This window comes from Nuphar pumila, chromosome 12 (genome assembly GCF_984573655.1).
Source record: "Nuphar pumila chromosome 12, dmNupPumi1.hap1.1, whole genome shotgun sequence".
In the NCBI taxonomy this organism is placed as follows: domain Eukaryota; kingdom Viridiplantae; phylum Streptophyta; class Magnoliopsida; order Nymphaeales; family Nymphaeaceae; genus Nuphar; species Nuphar pumila.
In genome coordinates, this window is record NC_143260.1 from 85215765 (window position 1) to 85232913 (window position 17149).

General features: G+C 36.0%; 1 protein-coding gene across 1 annotated transcript; it reads left to right on the forward strand.

Moving 5' to 3' along the window:
• The first annotated feature begins 13687 nt into the window (after positions 1 to 13687).
• LOC149821113 (putative protein phosphatase 2C 73) lies at positions 13688 to 16013 on the forward strand. The gene is made up of 5 exons (XM_089982087.1): positions 13688 to 14194; positions 14324 to 14641; positions 14892 to 15009; positions 15143 to 15366; positions 15495 to 16013. Exons 1-5 carry the CDS (start codon positions 14015 to 14017, stop codon positions 15903 to 15905), a joined length of 1251 nt encoding a protein of 416 aa, XP_089838213.1. The 5' UTR covers positions 13688 to 14014; the 3' UTR covers positions 15906 to 16013.
• Positions 16014 to 17149: the final 1136 nt, after the last annotated feature.

Consider the following 17149-nt stretch of genomic DNA (forward strand, 5'->3'; position numbering starts at 1 on the left):
TAACATATGAAAAGACAAATATATATATATAGCCTATGCATGACCATACACAGCAATAATTAAAAATACAGGTATATAGACATTATATACCTCTACCTATACGTTCAAAACAAAACACATACATAGATGCCATGCAAATGCGTTCCCGTGCTTCATGTTTTTAAACTAAGTACACATTCTTGAGGCCATGCTCGATAGATCTGACCTGTTATCTAGGTAGGGCGTGGCCCAAAAATATCAATGTGGGTTGATAGCTTAGATAACTTATGTGCATGCATTAGAGCAGAAAAATGCAGACATGCATGCTTGTGTAAGACAGTTTACACTCATGCATGTGCAGCAGAAAATAAAAACATAGACATGGGTTTCTCCAAAACTTTTTCTCCAAAAGGGTTTTTGAGTTACCTTCTTATTCCATTTCATCTCAACCATGCCTGACATCCATGGCTGAGCATATGTATTACAATACATATGTCTGTACTTTATGTACAGCCTGCATGTGCATCTTGGCACCATGATCACAAATAGAGATATCATACACCTACCTTAGAAGAAGAATAAGTACACTAGAATCAAAATCTGAAATCATGTAAGGGTTCGGTTGTGAAGTTGAATCGTCAAGCTGGTTTTCCTTCAAGCTGTGGCTGGTGCTGCAACTGCTTTAATGGGGTTTCCCTTTAGGGGTGTGAAGAAGAAGAAGCAGAAAAAGAAGAAGAAAGGGAACAAATAAGAGGAAAGAACAAATGAAAAAAAGGAGACTCTGGGTTGTGAATAAGGGGATCTCCTCTTATAGACCGTCATCCTCCAAGTCAGTTTGAATAAGGAGACTCCCCAAATGAGGAGGGGTCCCACCAAAACCTTGTAGGGGGTAAAGTCTATTTTGCCCACCCTTTTGTTTTCATTTTTATATATTTCTTTCCTTTTTCCTTGATCCTTAATTTTCTTTTTCTTTTTTTAGAAACCTTCCTTTAAGAAGGTCGCACTCTTTAAAATGTTGGATGGGGTTTGGTAGTTTCCAAACTTACCAAACCTTATCCCCTACATAGGTAAGAATAAAAAAAAATCTTTTGTTATTATCCTATTAACCCTTAGTTAATTAAGATTTAATTTACCTTCCTATTTAACCTAGATAGGGTTTTACCTAATTTACATTTATTCTTTTTTTTTCAAATGAGTAGGATAAGGCAAGTAGGTGAGGACGTTCCACCCTACTTGGGTCTTTCCTTGTTTGAAATAGAATCCAATACCGTATGGGTATTCAAGTGCCAGAGTGGGGCCCACATAGGGGGCATCCCACTCAATGGGTCTAATTTTCCCAATTAGATCAAATTGATACCCAAATTTACATTTGGTATTAATTAAATTCTAAATTAAACTCAAGTTTAGTTCAAGTTAATTTCACCATGAATATTCAATTTTGCGATTATTTTACACTTTCACCATTGAATTGAACTTCACTTTTATTTGCAAAATCAACTTGGATGTAAATTTAACTTAAAGTATTAAATTAACTCAAAATTAATCAAGAACTAAATGCACACCATAATTGCACATAAAATTCATATTTATTTTATTAATTAAATTGATAAAAATCTGTGGTCAATACACCAAGAGCGGTTGGTGTAGTGGTGTGGGACCTTAGCTGCTAGACAGGCAGTCAAAGTTTGATTCTCATGGGTGTCACCCTTCTACTCAAGCCAATGTGTAGCATAGCCATCAAGGACACGAATCCTAGCCTCAGAGTTTTATGTTGTTGGCACGACAATCATATGTTTGACAGTCTAAGCCAGTGTGACTGCCGACGTGCTTCAGGTTATAAATTAAAAAAAAAATTGCCTTCCATATTCTAATTGTCTAACTACTTTTTATAACCACCCTTTTCTCTTCTTTTTTGGATATGCATTTTTCTCTCATTATTTGCCTTTTTTTTTTAATGGCAAGCTGTGGTTAGGCAGACCCCACCAATTATTATTCAACGTACCACTGGGGTTTGAAACTGCAACGTCCCACCACAAGGAGCATGCACTAACCAATCACGTGGAGCCAACCTCCTAGCTTAGTTTATTGTTCTCCCACCTCAACACTCATCGTCTTCTTTGCATACTCCTTTTCAATCCTTTTCCGCCAAAACTAGGTAAGCTAAATATGCCTTTTGTTCATGCTCATTAGTATGAATTTTCAAATTGGTTTAGTGGATTTTGTGATGGGCAAACTTGAATTTATTATTATGATCTATTTGTTTTGCTATACGTGAATCACGCAATTTGAAATCTTGTTATTATAATTGATGAACATACAACAACAACAGCAACAACAACAATGCCTTCATCCCAAACAATTGGGGTCAGCGATATGAACCAAAAAGAAAATCATTTTGGGTCCTCCACATGAATCCTTCTCCTCCAATCATTTCTATCCAATGTCATGTCCTCGGTGAGGTTCAAAGCATTCATATCCTTTCTTATCATCTCCATCCAAGTCATTTTAGGCCTACCCCGACCTCTTTTAGCTAATAGATTTTCCCATTTCTCCATCCTTCTAACCGCAGCATCATTAGGCCTTCGCCGAATACGCCCAAACCATCGTAAACGATTCTCACTCATCTTATTTTCAATGGATGCAATGCCTACCTTCTTACGTATTTCCTCGTTCTGAATCTTATTATAATTGATGAATATACTCTCCTTAAATTTATGAAACGTATATTGGCATTGTAAAGCTACAAACACCTATAAAGAAGGTAGCTTAGGTAACTCTCTCTCTCTCTCCTAAATCATCTCTACGTCTCTTACCCCATCTGTCTCGCTCTATCTCATCCCCCTCGTAATATATATATATATATACATGAGAGAGAGAGAGAGTGTATCATCAAAAATTTTTAAAAAAATGGGTTATAATGGCGGTTCTTGACCACTGCTAAAATCATAAAAGATGCAATTTTTTTGCGCCGCTGATCGCACACGAGATCAATTGCACAAAAAGTGTCTGATTTGTGTTGAGATGGGTGTTTGACGATACACACATCTCTATATATATATAAACTTGATTTTCTTGATATTTTTGTGAGGGAAGGCTTCTGGATCTTTTGAGCTTCAGTGTGATCCAGAATAGCTGTTTACAAATTGAAGGTATAGTAATTATATTTTATGGTTGCTTTATGGGCTTAGTGATTCGGTGAATTATATGAAAAAATATCTTAATGTTATTGATGTATCTCAGATTTCTTAGAGAAAAGGTTGTGTGGTTCGGAATAGCCATTGTGGTTCTCATGGAGTTGCATCTTCACAAATTAAAAGTATAATTATAAATTTATAGTTGCTTTATGAGCTTAATGATTTGATGAATTTTATGAAAAAATATTTTGATTTTATTGGTATATATCCTAGATTTCTTAAAAAATAAGTTATTTTATTTTTCATGTATTTTTTTTCATGTTTTTGTTCCTAATTTTTTCATTTATCCTTTAGTGATAATATACGGTTTGCACATAAGGTTTGTATCTGATAATATAAAGTTTAATACATATGAAATATCCATGATTAGTTTATGACCTCAGTTTTGATGAATTTTTTGAAATAATATATTGATTTTATTGGTATATTTCAGATTTCTTGAAGAACAAGTTATGTTATTTATCATTTATTTTTATTTTTCTATTTTTCCAAATTTTGTAGCTCTTAAAACAATCTTTAAGATAAATGAACTTTTAAAAAAAAAAATTAAAATTTTCTTGGCGAAGAAAATTTTGAAAAAAAATAAAAAGTTCATTTATCTTAAAGTTTCTATTTTTTTTCTTGGGTGCTTCTATTGTGGTACTGAACCACAATAATTTGTAGTGATACACACTTCATTTACGTAGATCTAAGCTCCAAAAGCAAAAAAACCACCCTTATCTTGATAAATTGTGAACTGTTGATTTTTCACCATCTAAATAATGGAATCTTGTAGTTTATTAGACACTAGAAAGCTGCCTAACATAGCAAATAAACAATATAAACAGATCTTTGTTTTTTTATAATAAAGCTGTTGTAAGGCAGACCCTACCTGTTCATTAGAAAGAATCAATAAGGTACGTTACAGAGCCAACCCATTGGGAAACCAGCCCTGAAGTTTATCTTCCCAAACAGCGGACAGCCCAATCACTAAGGCAGGAGCATAAACATTATTGGCTTTATCAATTCCAATTACATGAATCTGATTAAATTGAAACATCACATCCAGAATCGCTAAATTTATCAAATCTTCCTTGCCACGGTACTGATTTACAATGCACACCACATGTCTTCCCTGAAGATTCCGCAACTACTTTCTTAGAGTAATCAATTAGATATAGGAACAATATAAACATGGTATGGTACAGAACCACCATATATTTTTCCATTTTTTTTTCTTAGGCTCAGACTCTTCGTGTATGTTATGTTTCTCAATAATTTTCAAATTCAATATGGTAATTTAATGTTTGTCTTCAATAAGTAAAAGTCAAGGTAAATTGGTCTTTGGTAGTTGTAAGGTCGTATGGTTATAAGTGATTGTTTGATGTCATTCCAACGGTCACAATACAAGAGACATGTGGGTGAGGCTGAGGGATTATGGAATTTTTTTAAGGGTTATGTCTCAAAGCTTAAACCCTTTCATACCTATAAACACAGTAAAAAAAGTATAAAAAAACATACAAATATTCACAAAAAGTAACAGTTCTGATTACTAAGAGCATTTTAAAAAAAAAAGGTTAAAAGTTCAGACTCCCTAATGATTTTGAACGTAACAACAACAACAACGAAGTCTTCATCCCTCTACAATTCTGATCTCGTGCAGTGAACATTCCTACAGTAAGTAATTAGCAGCACTTTAGAGAATGAATATAATTAAATCAGATAACAAGAATAATCTTCCCAAGCTTTATGTCAAGCTATTTTTTTTTTACAAATCAAAGCTTTCTGATCAACATCAATTAGCAATTGTTTTTTCTTTCTTAAAAAAAACACAATTGTTTCACCGCAATAAAGCAGTGGATTAGCAACGACCACATTCCGTCGCTAACCGGCTTAGCGACGACGAGGCGACGGTATGCTTACGTCGTGAATTTTTCGACGCTAACTGGCAACAGAATAAATTCGTCGCCAAGTCCGTCGCTAATTGCGACGGACTAATGAGCGATGTATTCTGTCGCCAATCCGTCGGTACTAAACGGCGACCTCGGCTTGGCGACGGATTTACGTTCGTCGCTAGATTTATATACATAGCGACAGAATAATCTGTCGCTAATCCGTCACAAACACGAAAAAAAATAAAAAAAAAATTATTTGAAAATTAAATACCGAGAACTGTACAATTTATATTTCCTGTACAATTTATATTTCCTGTAAATAAAAAACAAACTACACAAAAAATCCATATAAAAGAAACCTACAACAATTAATCGTTCCACCTTAAAATTAACAAGTTTAATTATTTACAATTCAACAATTATAATTAGGAAACAAAAAAAATAGAACTTCATCAACACAGTTCTCTAATCATCGCCAAGATTTTGTGTGTCTTCGTGTTCATTGCCTTTATCTGTCCCTTCAGCTCCGCTACGCTGATTATCGCTAGCAGCCTACACAAGAAAAGAACAGTCAGTATTAATAAACAAAATATAATGAAATAAATTACACACTATATGTGATTCTATCATGTGCTCAAATGTGTTCTAAGGCAATAAAAAAACTTTATATGTGATTCTATCATGCTCATATGTGCTCTAAGGCAGACAAAAAACTCTATATGTGATTCTATCATGAATTATATGTGTTTTAAGGCATTAAAAAAAAATTATATGTGATTATATCATGCTCAAATGAGTTCTAAGGCAGCTAGAAAAACTGTGTGATTCTATCATGCTCATATGTGCTTTAAGGCAGGCAAAAAGCTATATATGTGATTCGATCATGCTCGTATGTGTGCTAATGCAGTTAAAAAATTGAATATGCGATTATATCATGCTCATATGTGTTCTAAGGCAGACATAAAAACTCTATATGTGATTCTATCATGCTCATATGTGCTCTAAGGCAGGCAAAGAAAAAAACTTTATATGTGATTCTATCATGAATGATATATGTTCTAAGGCAGTAAAAAAACTCTATATGTGATTTTGGCATGCTCATATGTGGTTTAAGGTAGTCAAAAAACTGAATATGTGATTATAACATGCTCATATGTGTTCTCAGGCAGTCAAAAAATTGAATATGTGATTATAGCATGCTCATATGTGTTCTAAGGCAGTCAAAAAAACTTTATATGTGATTCTATCATGCTCATATGTGTTTTAAGGTAAGCAAAAAACTTTATATGTGATTATAGCATGCTCATATGTGCTATAAGGCAGGTAAAAAACTCTATATGTGATTCTATCATGCTCATATGTGCTCTAAGGCAGGCAAAAAGTTATATATGTGATTCGATTATGCTCATATGTGTTCTAAGGCAGACAAAAAACTGAATATTTGACTATACATGCCGGAACAGCAGGGGGTTAACCCCCTGCCGGAAAACGCGGGGGGGGGGGGGGGGGGGGGCGTCCTTTACCTGTCTCCGGGCGGTGGGGCCGGCGGACGGTGGGACCGGCGAACGGCGGGAGTGAGACTGGCGAACGGCGGGAGTGGACGAACGACGGGAGCAGCGAAAGAAGAAAAGGAAAAGCTGTATGGGATTAGGGTTATTCAAAAATTAGCGATGGATTAATTCTGTCGCTAAGCCAACGTAAATCAAATTTACGAAACTAGCAACGGACTATGGTCTGTCGCCAAGTCCGTCGCTAATTAGCGACGGAACAACTTTTGTCGCAAACGTCGTCGCCAAATGGTGCGACCGTAACGAAAAAATAATATGTCGTAAAATTTGTCGCTAATTAGCCACGGACTGGGCGACAGACTATATTCCGTTGCTATTTTCGTAAGCTTCATTGATTATAGCGATGGATGTTTTTCGCTCGTTAATTCGTCGCGAACTAGCGACGGAAATATTCTGTCGCTAAAGTCCGTCGCTAACAACGTATTTTCTTGTAGTGTTTGATTGATAATAGGGCAATCATTTGATGCCTTCGTAGCAGAAAGTCAATGCTTATACGCAAGCAATATAAATGAACTACAAATCCTACTCTTTAAAATAATATTTCTTTTTATTGGAATCAAGTGTATCACATTTATGTATCATAACGCCTTTTACAAATAAAAGAAACAAAGTTTTACATCTTCAGAAGATAAAACTAGAGATTATCCATGAGAATAATTTTTCTTAGGAAAATTTTCAAATGCCCCCCAAACTTTTCAGTTTAATTCATGCACAAACCAAAAGTTTGAAAGTTTGCAAATTCACCACTAACTCATATTTTTAAGTTATCATTTTACCCTTACAACTCGTAAGAAAAATTATTAATTTACCCTTATTTTAGAAGTTTGACAGTAAGACTGTCAACAGAATGTACTTAATATAAAAAATTTAAAAGTTTGAAAGTTTGCAAATTTATCACTAACTCATATTTTGAAGTTATCATTTTATCCTTTAAGAAAAATTATTAATTTACCCTTATTTTAGAAATTTGACAGCGGAATATACTTAATATAAAAAATTTTAATGATTGCAGTGATGCTTGAACTCGTGACCTCCTTCACTTAAAACACAATATTAGCCATTACACTTATTTATTAATAATTTATCGGAAAAAACAATTATATAACCATTTATAAATTCCAACAAATAATGACCCGAACCACTGATATCACATTCAGAACCTTTGATATGCCTGATCATGACTTGACAAAAACTTGAACCGAAAAATTTATTATTTATAGGGTTTGGATAGATTTTGATGGGTCGGAAACCGGACCCCTTGACAGCCCTAAAACCTATTAACATAACAATGACCGAACCCATTAATAGCGCAACCAATTCTATGTTTGAAAGTTTGAAACTTTATGCATACCAAACACGGATCCAATTGTACTATTAGTGGGTTCGGTCATGAGTGAGTTGATTGGTTTTTTATGATATATATATATATATATATATATATATATATATATATATATATTGTCAACATTTGTATATTTGGTATAGCAGTTATCATTTTGTTTTATGTTAAAGACCTCATGAGTTCAAGTATCGTTTTAAAATGATAATTTCAAAACATGAGTAAGTGTTAACCAAGAACATCCCAACTTCATGATTGGGGCAATTTGATTAACCCAAGTAAAAACTTGGTGTTCAAACCTTTGGGTGTGCCCATGAATTAGACTGAAAAGTTTGAGGGTATTTAAAAAATGTTTTTTTTTACTATAAGTAGCACGAAATTGAAATTCCTGTCATTTATGAAACTTAATTATATCTTTTTCCTAATTGAAAAAGGTTAGATGTAAACTCAATTATATTTTTATCAACGAAAGCTCAATTATGTTTGAAAGGTAAATATTTGAACTGATGCCAACTCTAAAATAACTCTATTATCTATCTTACCAAGTTGAATTTGATAATATCTTGATGAGAGAGAGGCCAAATTTTATTTTTCATTTGTCGTATATGTGAAAATCTTTCCAAGATGCGTGTATAGACTGGGGAACCCGGTGGGCCAGACCCAGGGCCAAAACTTTGGACTTGGGCCCAGCGAGAGAGAGCTGAGCCACATGCTGGCTCTGAGTCAAGCCCATTATTAGATGCTAAAGACACAAACTGGACCTGGCTGACCCGGCCTGTGTCTATTTTTTACCAGGCCCCCTGAAACGCTGTAGCTGTTTGATAGGCCCTTAGCTCGTCATCAGGCCAGGCTTGGTCCAGTTTGTGCATGAGGTCCAGGCCTGCCTGTTCACTCCGAACCCACCGATGGCCTGCCGGCCCTGCAGTCCAATGCCCACTCTTACATGGGAACAAATTCTAATCCAAATTTCCATTTTATGCGGCTTTCTAGGAAAATGAATTCCAGTCATCCCCAAAATCATCCCTATCTTCATATTCATACCTCTCTTTGGGATTTCATTGATGCGGTTATTTTTGGTCAAATGGGACTCCATAGATGTGATCTACATCATTCATAGTGAAGATCGATGTTAAAACCACCCAAACCCAACTTGTGTGCAGGATTTTTGGCGATTTGAAAATCAAACCATTAACAAAACACAAAACTTTTGATTTAAAAGATGACATTTTTTTTTTCATTGAAAAAATACATTCCAAAGATCAATTCTTATTAAATTGACTATGCTGAATCCATGTATGTATAAGGTCAGATCTTTCTTTTTTTTTTCTGAAAGGCAAGCTGGGTTAGGCAGACCCCTACCAGAGATATCTCTTAAGCCCCATGTGGCAGAGGGATTCGAACCTGGGCCTTCAGCTTGGCACAGGACAATGCTTACAACACTATACGGACAGATCTAATCAAACCAACTTGTATTCCGATGGGGGATTACACAAAGTTTGAGTGGAACCGAACTGCCCAATGATGTCAGTATCGGTATCGGCCCTGAATTTGGTCAACGATTCAGCTGTATCGGGCCGATACCGATACTCAAGTGAATCGTTCTGTATCGGCCAAAAAATAATAAAAAAGCATTATGTGTCAGTCAAAACGTGACACATGTTAAAATTATAAAAATAATTTTTAAAAATTATTAAAAAATATTTTTTAGTAATTTTTACATTTATTAAAAAACAACTGATTCAGGGGCGATGCATTTTGATTTTCTACAAATGCGACACACCGATACTGACAACATTGGAACTTCCTTATAGGAGCCATTCCTCTTCATGAAAATATTCCCTGGAAAATTTTCCCAACAATCTTTTTTTTTTTCACAGAATCGGGCTTATGACCTTGTTAAGATCTTAAATAGATGAGTCTCAAGTCAGTATCACAGAAGTCGTGATGAGATAAATAATAGAAACCTATGGATCAAGTCAAGGTCATCGTAACATTGACCTTCTTAGTGACCAAATCGTCAAACTATGATCGTAGAAAATCTGGTTGACCAAGTTATCTAAGTAGCGTGGACATATAATGTGTCAATTACCTATACCAAAAGGCGTTAAACTTTTCAACTCTTTGGACAAAAAGGAGTTGCATTTGCTCAGCCAAATCAAACAACGCTGTTTGGGAAGCACCTTGAGAAGATGAAATTGGCTTTCCCACCCTTCCCTTCCCGTCCCTTGGAGAGTGAATGCAGCTTTGCCTTTTTCCGGAAAACTTGTCTATCCAAACGCATCCTTTAAGAAAGCTCAAGTGTCTAGGAGGAGACTAGAAACTGATCATCAAGATCTAAAGACTAGTCCATGTACATCAAATGAGTTAGATGGCTGATAAATAGTGTTGGTGAATATAGTTTTCCTATACGTCGAACAGGTGAGATTGACCTAGTCATCTCCAATTTCCCTGCGACCAATGAAGAACATTATCGGTGAATAAAAACGCCCTACACATGGCTACTTTTAAAGCTCTTTTTTTTTCTATCATGGTTGTTAAACAATAGATAATCGAAACTAAAGCACCGTTTGAACGATAGAAGCTAAAACCTGGTTTGCCAAAAACCAACCAATTGAGGCTGTCTGGATAACCAAAAACTTAGTTTTTAGTTTTTACGAAAAAAGCAAAAAAAAATAAAGCTGGCCATTTTCCGGCCAGCCATTGGCCAGGAAATAGCAGGCCATGCCTAAAAACGCAAAAAAAAAAAAAAAAAAGTCAAACTATGGTTCGCCATTTTTCAGCCAAGAAATGGTCGGACGGTGTCACCCAACAAGGGCAACACTGCAACAAGGGCAACACTGGTCAGGCCATTTCTCAGCCGGTGGTTAGCCGAAAAATGACCAAGCAAGCATGGATTTCTCTTATATATATATATATATATATATATATATATATATATATATATATATATATATATATATATATATATATATATATATATATATATATATATATATATGGATGGGAATAGCTAGATTGGTAAAAAGAGGAAGGGAAGAAGGTGGATGGGGGTGGGGAACTCCATGATAAACTAAGTTGCAAACTTTGGAGATGGAGGAGGGTGGGGTTCAGTTAGCCAAGTTTCAAGAAAAACTGGTTTCAAACAAGGTTTTGGTATGTTATTCAAACATCCAAAACCTAGGTTTTGGGTGTCATCCAAACGGTACCTAAGGGTGTCAATGGGTCAGATTTGGTTCCGTCCAATGAGGGACCAAACCCAGATCTAATCTGACAGCATCTGTCCGGAATCAGGTCCAATCAGAACCACTATAAGAAAAACCAAACCTAGATCCTATAAAAATTACATGAACCATACCATTGAAAAATTGTGGATCTTAGTTGAAACTCGGGTCTGGTATGAAAGTTCACAAATCATATGTAGCCCCATATATTTATTGGACCATTCGAGTCTGACTTGGATTCTAATCATACTTCCTTGTTTATCACCAAACCCCTGACCCTATATTGGTACGGGTTGGGTCCTTAGTCAAAGCCGACCCATTGACATCCCTAATCAAAACCCATAGAGGAGGAGATTGTGAATTGATTATATAAATTGCTGTGTCGTCTCTCTCTCTAAAGTACCATGTTAAACAGCTTAAAGGCTACTTGACCACCTGTTGACATTAAAATTAAATCGATGTCGTTCCTAGTAGCGATCATGATGAATTGATGATATAAATTTTCAAAGCAGATCAGGTGATCTGTCAAATCACTGTAAGAAAGGGATTTGACATCTTCACCCTCCATTGATTCATCTCACTAGGACCTCATGGTCTCTGTGCATATTATTGACAGTGAGGATGCCAAATCAATTTCCTAAAAGTGATTTTCCAGATCACCTTATCTGCTCTGAATGGTGTACATGTTACCATCCCACCTGGCAACAACTCATGTGCTTCACTTCCTCTGCTGCCCGTTTGAGGAACAGCAGCATAAATAATAAAACAAATGCCAATTTGTAGTTAAAAAAAAAAAAAGATAAAGATAAAGAATTCCGCAAGAATAGAGGAGCAGCAATGGAGGAAACTCATTAACAAATTCGAGGACAAGGCACCGTGTGCTCCACTCCACATAAATGACGTCTCCTCAAGATGCAAATCAGTAAAGCTTGATTCTTCAACGGTTTGGATTGCATCAAAAGAAGTCCAGGATGTTCAAAAAGCTTTCAGAGCCCTACATCTTTGCAAAACACAGAGATGCGCTGCATGAAGAAGATGAATGAGCATGTTCCCTTGATGAGTGGCTCACTAGGCCCATATTCCTGAAATCCCAATGGTCATGATGTACCATCTGCATTAAAAAATATGTCCTACTACCACGTATCTTAATAATCAGTTTCTGTACCTGCCTCTTGGGGTATAAATGATGCCGGTGGAACTCGTATCCAATTGATCTAGGTGTCTTTGACCCAAGTATGGACTGTGGAGAACCCATGCCGGACCCAAAAAAGTTGGATATAAAATTATTTTTAACATATTTCGATTCAATAAAAAGGGCCAATTCAAACTCCTTATAAAATAAGCCAATTATGCCTGAGTGGGATCTGAATCGGCCTATATATATATATATATATATTTGAAAATATTTGCTATTAATGAAAATAAGGAACTAATGAGCTAGAAATCATAGGTGCAAGTTCTATCGATTCAATCTAACCACATAGATGTGTTCAACATAGTTTGTTGGGTAAGGATCAAGCCTTGGATGGTGCTTTTCTGTGTAAAAATGTGATCTTTTGAATCATGAAATTTTTGGATGTTGGTTTTTTGACCCCTTTAAAACCCTAATTACTTGTCACAATCAAATGATTCAAAAAAAAGTTTACTATTAAACAAACCACGTAGATTACGTGTGTAACATTTGATCTTCAAAAAATTCAATTGAAGAAAAAAGTGATTTCTACTCATTATTTTCTTATATATATATATATATATATATATATATATATATATATATATATATATATATATATATATATAAGCTTTATTTTTTTAACTTATTTTTAAACAGACCAAATCAAACTGATTAGATTCGGTTCACTTTAGATTGATTTTGGATTTTTTTTCTCTTAAAAATCGATTCAAAACCAACTTTTACAATATTGGATAAAACTCCGAATTTTTCCAATATCCAAGTCTGATTAATCTTTCGGATCCGATCTTTTAAATATTCAAATCTGACTAATCTTTTAAGACATAAATCCTCATTACCCTCCGTTTAGATATAAAATGTTTGTAGACCATATGGATGTGGAGAGAGCATACTTTTGATCCGATAAAGATCAATATGAAAAAGTCTCCTAAGTTGGTGCTTATGTTATCGCCCCGTAAAGGCAATAATAAAAAAAAAATTAACTTCTTCCAAATTGGTAAACCGAGGAGAATTATTGGTTGGACTTGTACGGTATCAATCACAAAGCACACAATAATCTCCCTTACAATAACCATGCTTGACTCTTTTAACTATTTGATGATTATAGGGGTGGTCCCTTAAAAGGCAAAGGCAAACGTAGGGCGAGAAAACCGGAAAACCAAGGGAATTAGATAACCCTCCAACAACCCCAACCCTGTGAATAATAAATGCAACCTCATACCGCAAGATAATATCATTCCTTAATTGTAATTTTCTTTGCCAACATTATCTTATGTGCCCGTTTGGGATCCATATTTTGACTTTCCCTAAATGAGATCTGGGGCTGGTGAAAGCGTCAAATGATACCAGAAAACCGAAAGCTTTCCAAAGGGAAGCAGCCAGCCATGCCTTTCTTTGCCATCCAAGGCCTTTGACAGTTGATACCCACAAGGACAATAGAACTAAATTATGGGTAAAGCCCCAAACCCTTTGATACCAGTCTTCTTTTTATTTCATGGGTAAATCTCAAGTTGGTGTTGCAAAGGGAGGTTCTCTGGTGGCTTGATCACCAGGAAACGTCTGGTTTTCTTGGTGGGGGGGGGAGGGGAAGATATTGGGGTATTGGAGGCAAGAGTCCTTAATAAGGACGGGGTTTGGGGTTTGTCCATGGGAGGTTGCTGCAGCAAAGGGTTTGTAAATGAAGGTCTTTTGAAGGGTGGTGATGACCACACATGCCAAGGAGAAGGAGGGGTGCGGATTAGGTTGCAGGGATCTTGCACGGTGGCTTCTATGTATACCCAACAAGGGAGGAAGGGTATCAACCAAGATGCCATGACCCTTTGGGAGGTAGATGCTTCCATCATTAAACGAATAGGTTTTTTTTGTTTGTTCTCTTGTAATGATTTTCTTTTCTTTTTCTGTTTTTGAGAATATTGGTTGTTTGATTTGATATTTGGTTTCACTTTTTTTCTTTAGGATTTTGGTGGTGAGAAAGATAAGATCTTTTGTGGGGTGTTTGATGGTCATGGTCCCTATGGTCATAAGGTGGCTCGCCATGTTCGTGACTCTTTACCCCTGAAAATCACCTCCTATCGTGAAATTTTGCAAGATGCTGCTCATGATGAAGATGATGATGGTGTTTGTGGGGATAATGATGATGATTACCCCAAGGATTTGTCTTCGTGGAAATCGATATTTGTGAGATCTTTTAAGGAAATGGACAGAGAACTCGGCATGCACCCTTCCATAGATTGCTTTTGCAGTGGTACAACAGCTGTTACCCTTGTTAAACAGGTGACCCACAAAATCTTTTTTTTTTAAGGCAAGCTGGGGTTAGGCAGACTCCCACCAGATATCTCTTAAGCCCCATGTGGCAGAGGGATTCGAACCTCGGCCTTCAGCTTGGCACAGGAGCCCGCTTACCACATGCGATGATACCCACAAAATCTCTTTGTTTGCCAAGGTGCTGTTTTTTTCATTAGAACTTGTTTCCTTGTGTTCATATTTGCTTTGTGTTTTTTTTTTTCCTTTTTTTTTGCATCAGGGTGAGCATTTGGTAATTGCAAATTTAGGGGATTCACGGGCTGTTTTGTGCACTAGAGATGATAATGATCGACCAATCCCGGTTCAACTCACAGTGGACCTAAAACCCAATCTTCCAAGTTAGTTCTTTTTGGTTTTTTCTATATAATCAAGAATGCTGCTGTGATCTAAACAATCAGTGTCTTTTTTTTTTTCATAGTTGTACGTGTTTGTGTTATTTTCTAATTGATGTTTGTCTTATTATTGCATCAGATGAAGCCGAAAGAATCAAACAATGTAGAGGGAGAGTTTTTGCTCTAGAAGAAGAGCCAGATGTACATAGATTATGGCTACCTGATGAAAATTGTCCTGGTCTTGCCATGGCCAGAGCATTTGGAGATTTTTGCTTGAAAGATTTTGGTCTTATATCTGTACCAGAAATCTTTTACAGAAGAATACAACAAAAGGATGAATTCATTGTTCTAGCCACAGATGGGGTAATCAGAAAATGTTCATTTTTTGTGTCAAGGCTCTATAGATTGTGTTTTGAAGAAAATGTGCATCAATTAGTGTCAAGAATATACTGCATGTGCATCAATAACACTGATTGTGCATTGTTTGTTAGGTATGGGATGTTCTATCAAACACAGAGGTTGTGAAGATTGTATCATCGGTGCGCAATCGGTCGATGGCCGCTCGATCGCTGGTCGATCGTGCGGTTCAAGCATGGAAGTGTAAATACCCAACCTCAAGGATGGATGATTGTGCAGTCATATGTTTGTTCCTTAAGGTGAATTCCCCTGTTTTGAAGTCCATGTCTGAAGATGGTGATAGTTCCCGGGAGAACTCGGTTGCTTGCGAGTCTGTGACAAAGAAAAGCGATTGTGAGGCAATGACAGCAGTTGAAAGGGTCCAAGGTTCATGTGTTGATGTACAAGAATGGGAAGGTCATGATGGTGTGAGCAGAGTCAATTCCATAGTTAAGCTACCAAGGTTCTCTGGTAGTTTCGAGAAACATGAGGAGAAAGAAGGTTGACTTTCTTGCATTTTGTAATTAAATTAGTGATCTCACACCATGGTTGTACTTCTAGGTTTTTTTATTTGATTAAAAGGAACTTTAAAAACTGCTTTTAAGTTCATAAAATTTTGTGATCATTTGGTTTTCTGTAAGGCAACCTTTTAATGATCTTGTCACCTATCATATTACTTGAGTCAATCATTAAGAAAAATCTCTTGATTGCAGTGTTATGAAGGAAAACTCTACATTTGGCATTAGGGAAATGGTATTTTTTTTTCATTATTTTGACTGTTAGAGCTTGTAGATCATTTTGATTACGAGGTAAATTGATTACAGGACAACTCAGCAAGAAATCTAAGGGTTGATTTTGGACCAACCATCTAGGGAAAGTTAACCAACTGAAAAAAAAAAAGATATCAATTAAGGCACAATCCATGCTATGATTCTACTAGAGCACATATTAAGAAGCTTTTAACTGAGTGTGTTTGCTTGGTCCTAAATGAGAAATCACTCTCTCACAATAGACAAATATGATGGTTCTTATTTGCTGCATTTCTCATGTGCAAGCAAATGTAAGATGAAATCCTTCATGTGATTTTACAATCACGTTAACAAGTTTGCTTCACCCCCAAATGAGAATTGTTTTCTCCCGGTTGTGAGAGAGCGATTTTCATTTGCCCCCTTTTCTTACCTGCAAGATTTTCAGTTGCCCTTTTGATCACATGCAATTTAACATGATAAAAAGAGAATGAGATTCAAAATCACATTTGGGATGATTTTACTCAACTTTCATGTGATTTCACACTATCCACTCTGTGATAAGGATTCACATGACTTCAAATCACATACGATTTAAATTCTCCATATCACATCAGATCAATTCAACATGCCCCAAGGGTCATTTAACTCACTATTCATGCGGTTAACGTTCACATTGCCCATCTGGGTTTGAATCATAGATTGCAATTTGATTGTTGAAAGGGACTACCAAAAACTAAAAAGGAGAACCCTCTAAAGCAAATCACCTCTTGAAAAGGTACAAACACATTCAAATAATCATGAGAATGGTGTGTCTCTATGGAAGTTTCCCCGAATTGGGCTATTAAAAAAGTGCATACTAGTTTTTGATTTGGTAGATGGTGACATTGAAGTGGCGATGGCCACAATAAATATTTATTGTCAGAACATATTTAATAGGGCGTACGTCACGGTGCAAAGCCGTTTGCAGAAGTTATTCCTCACCCTAAAATATTGAATTCGGT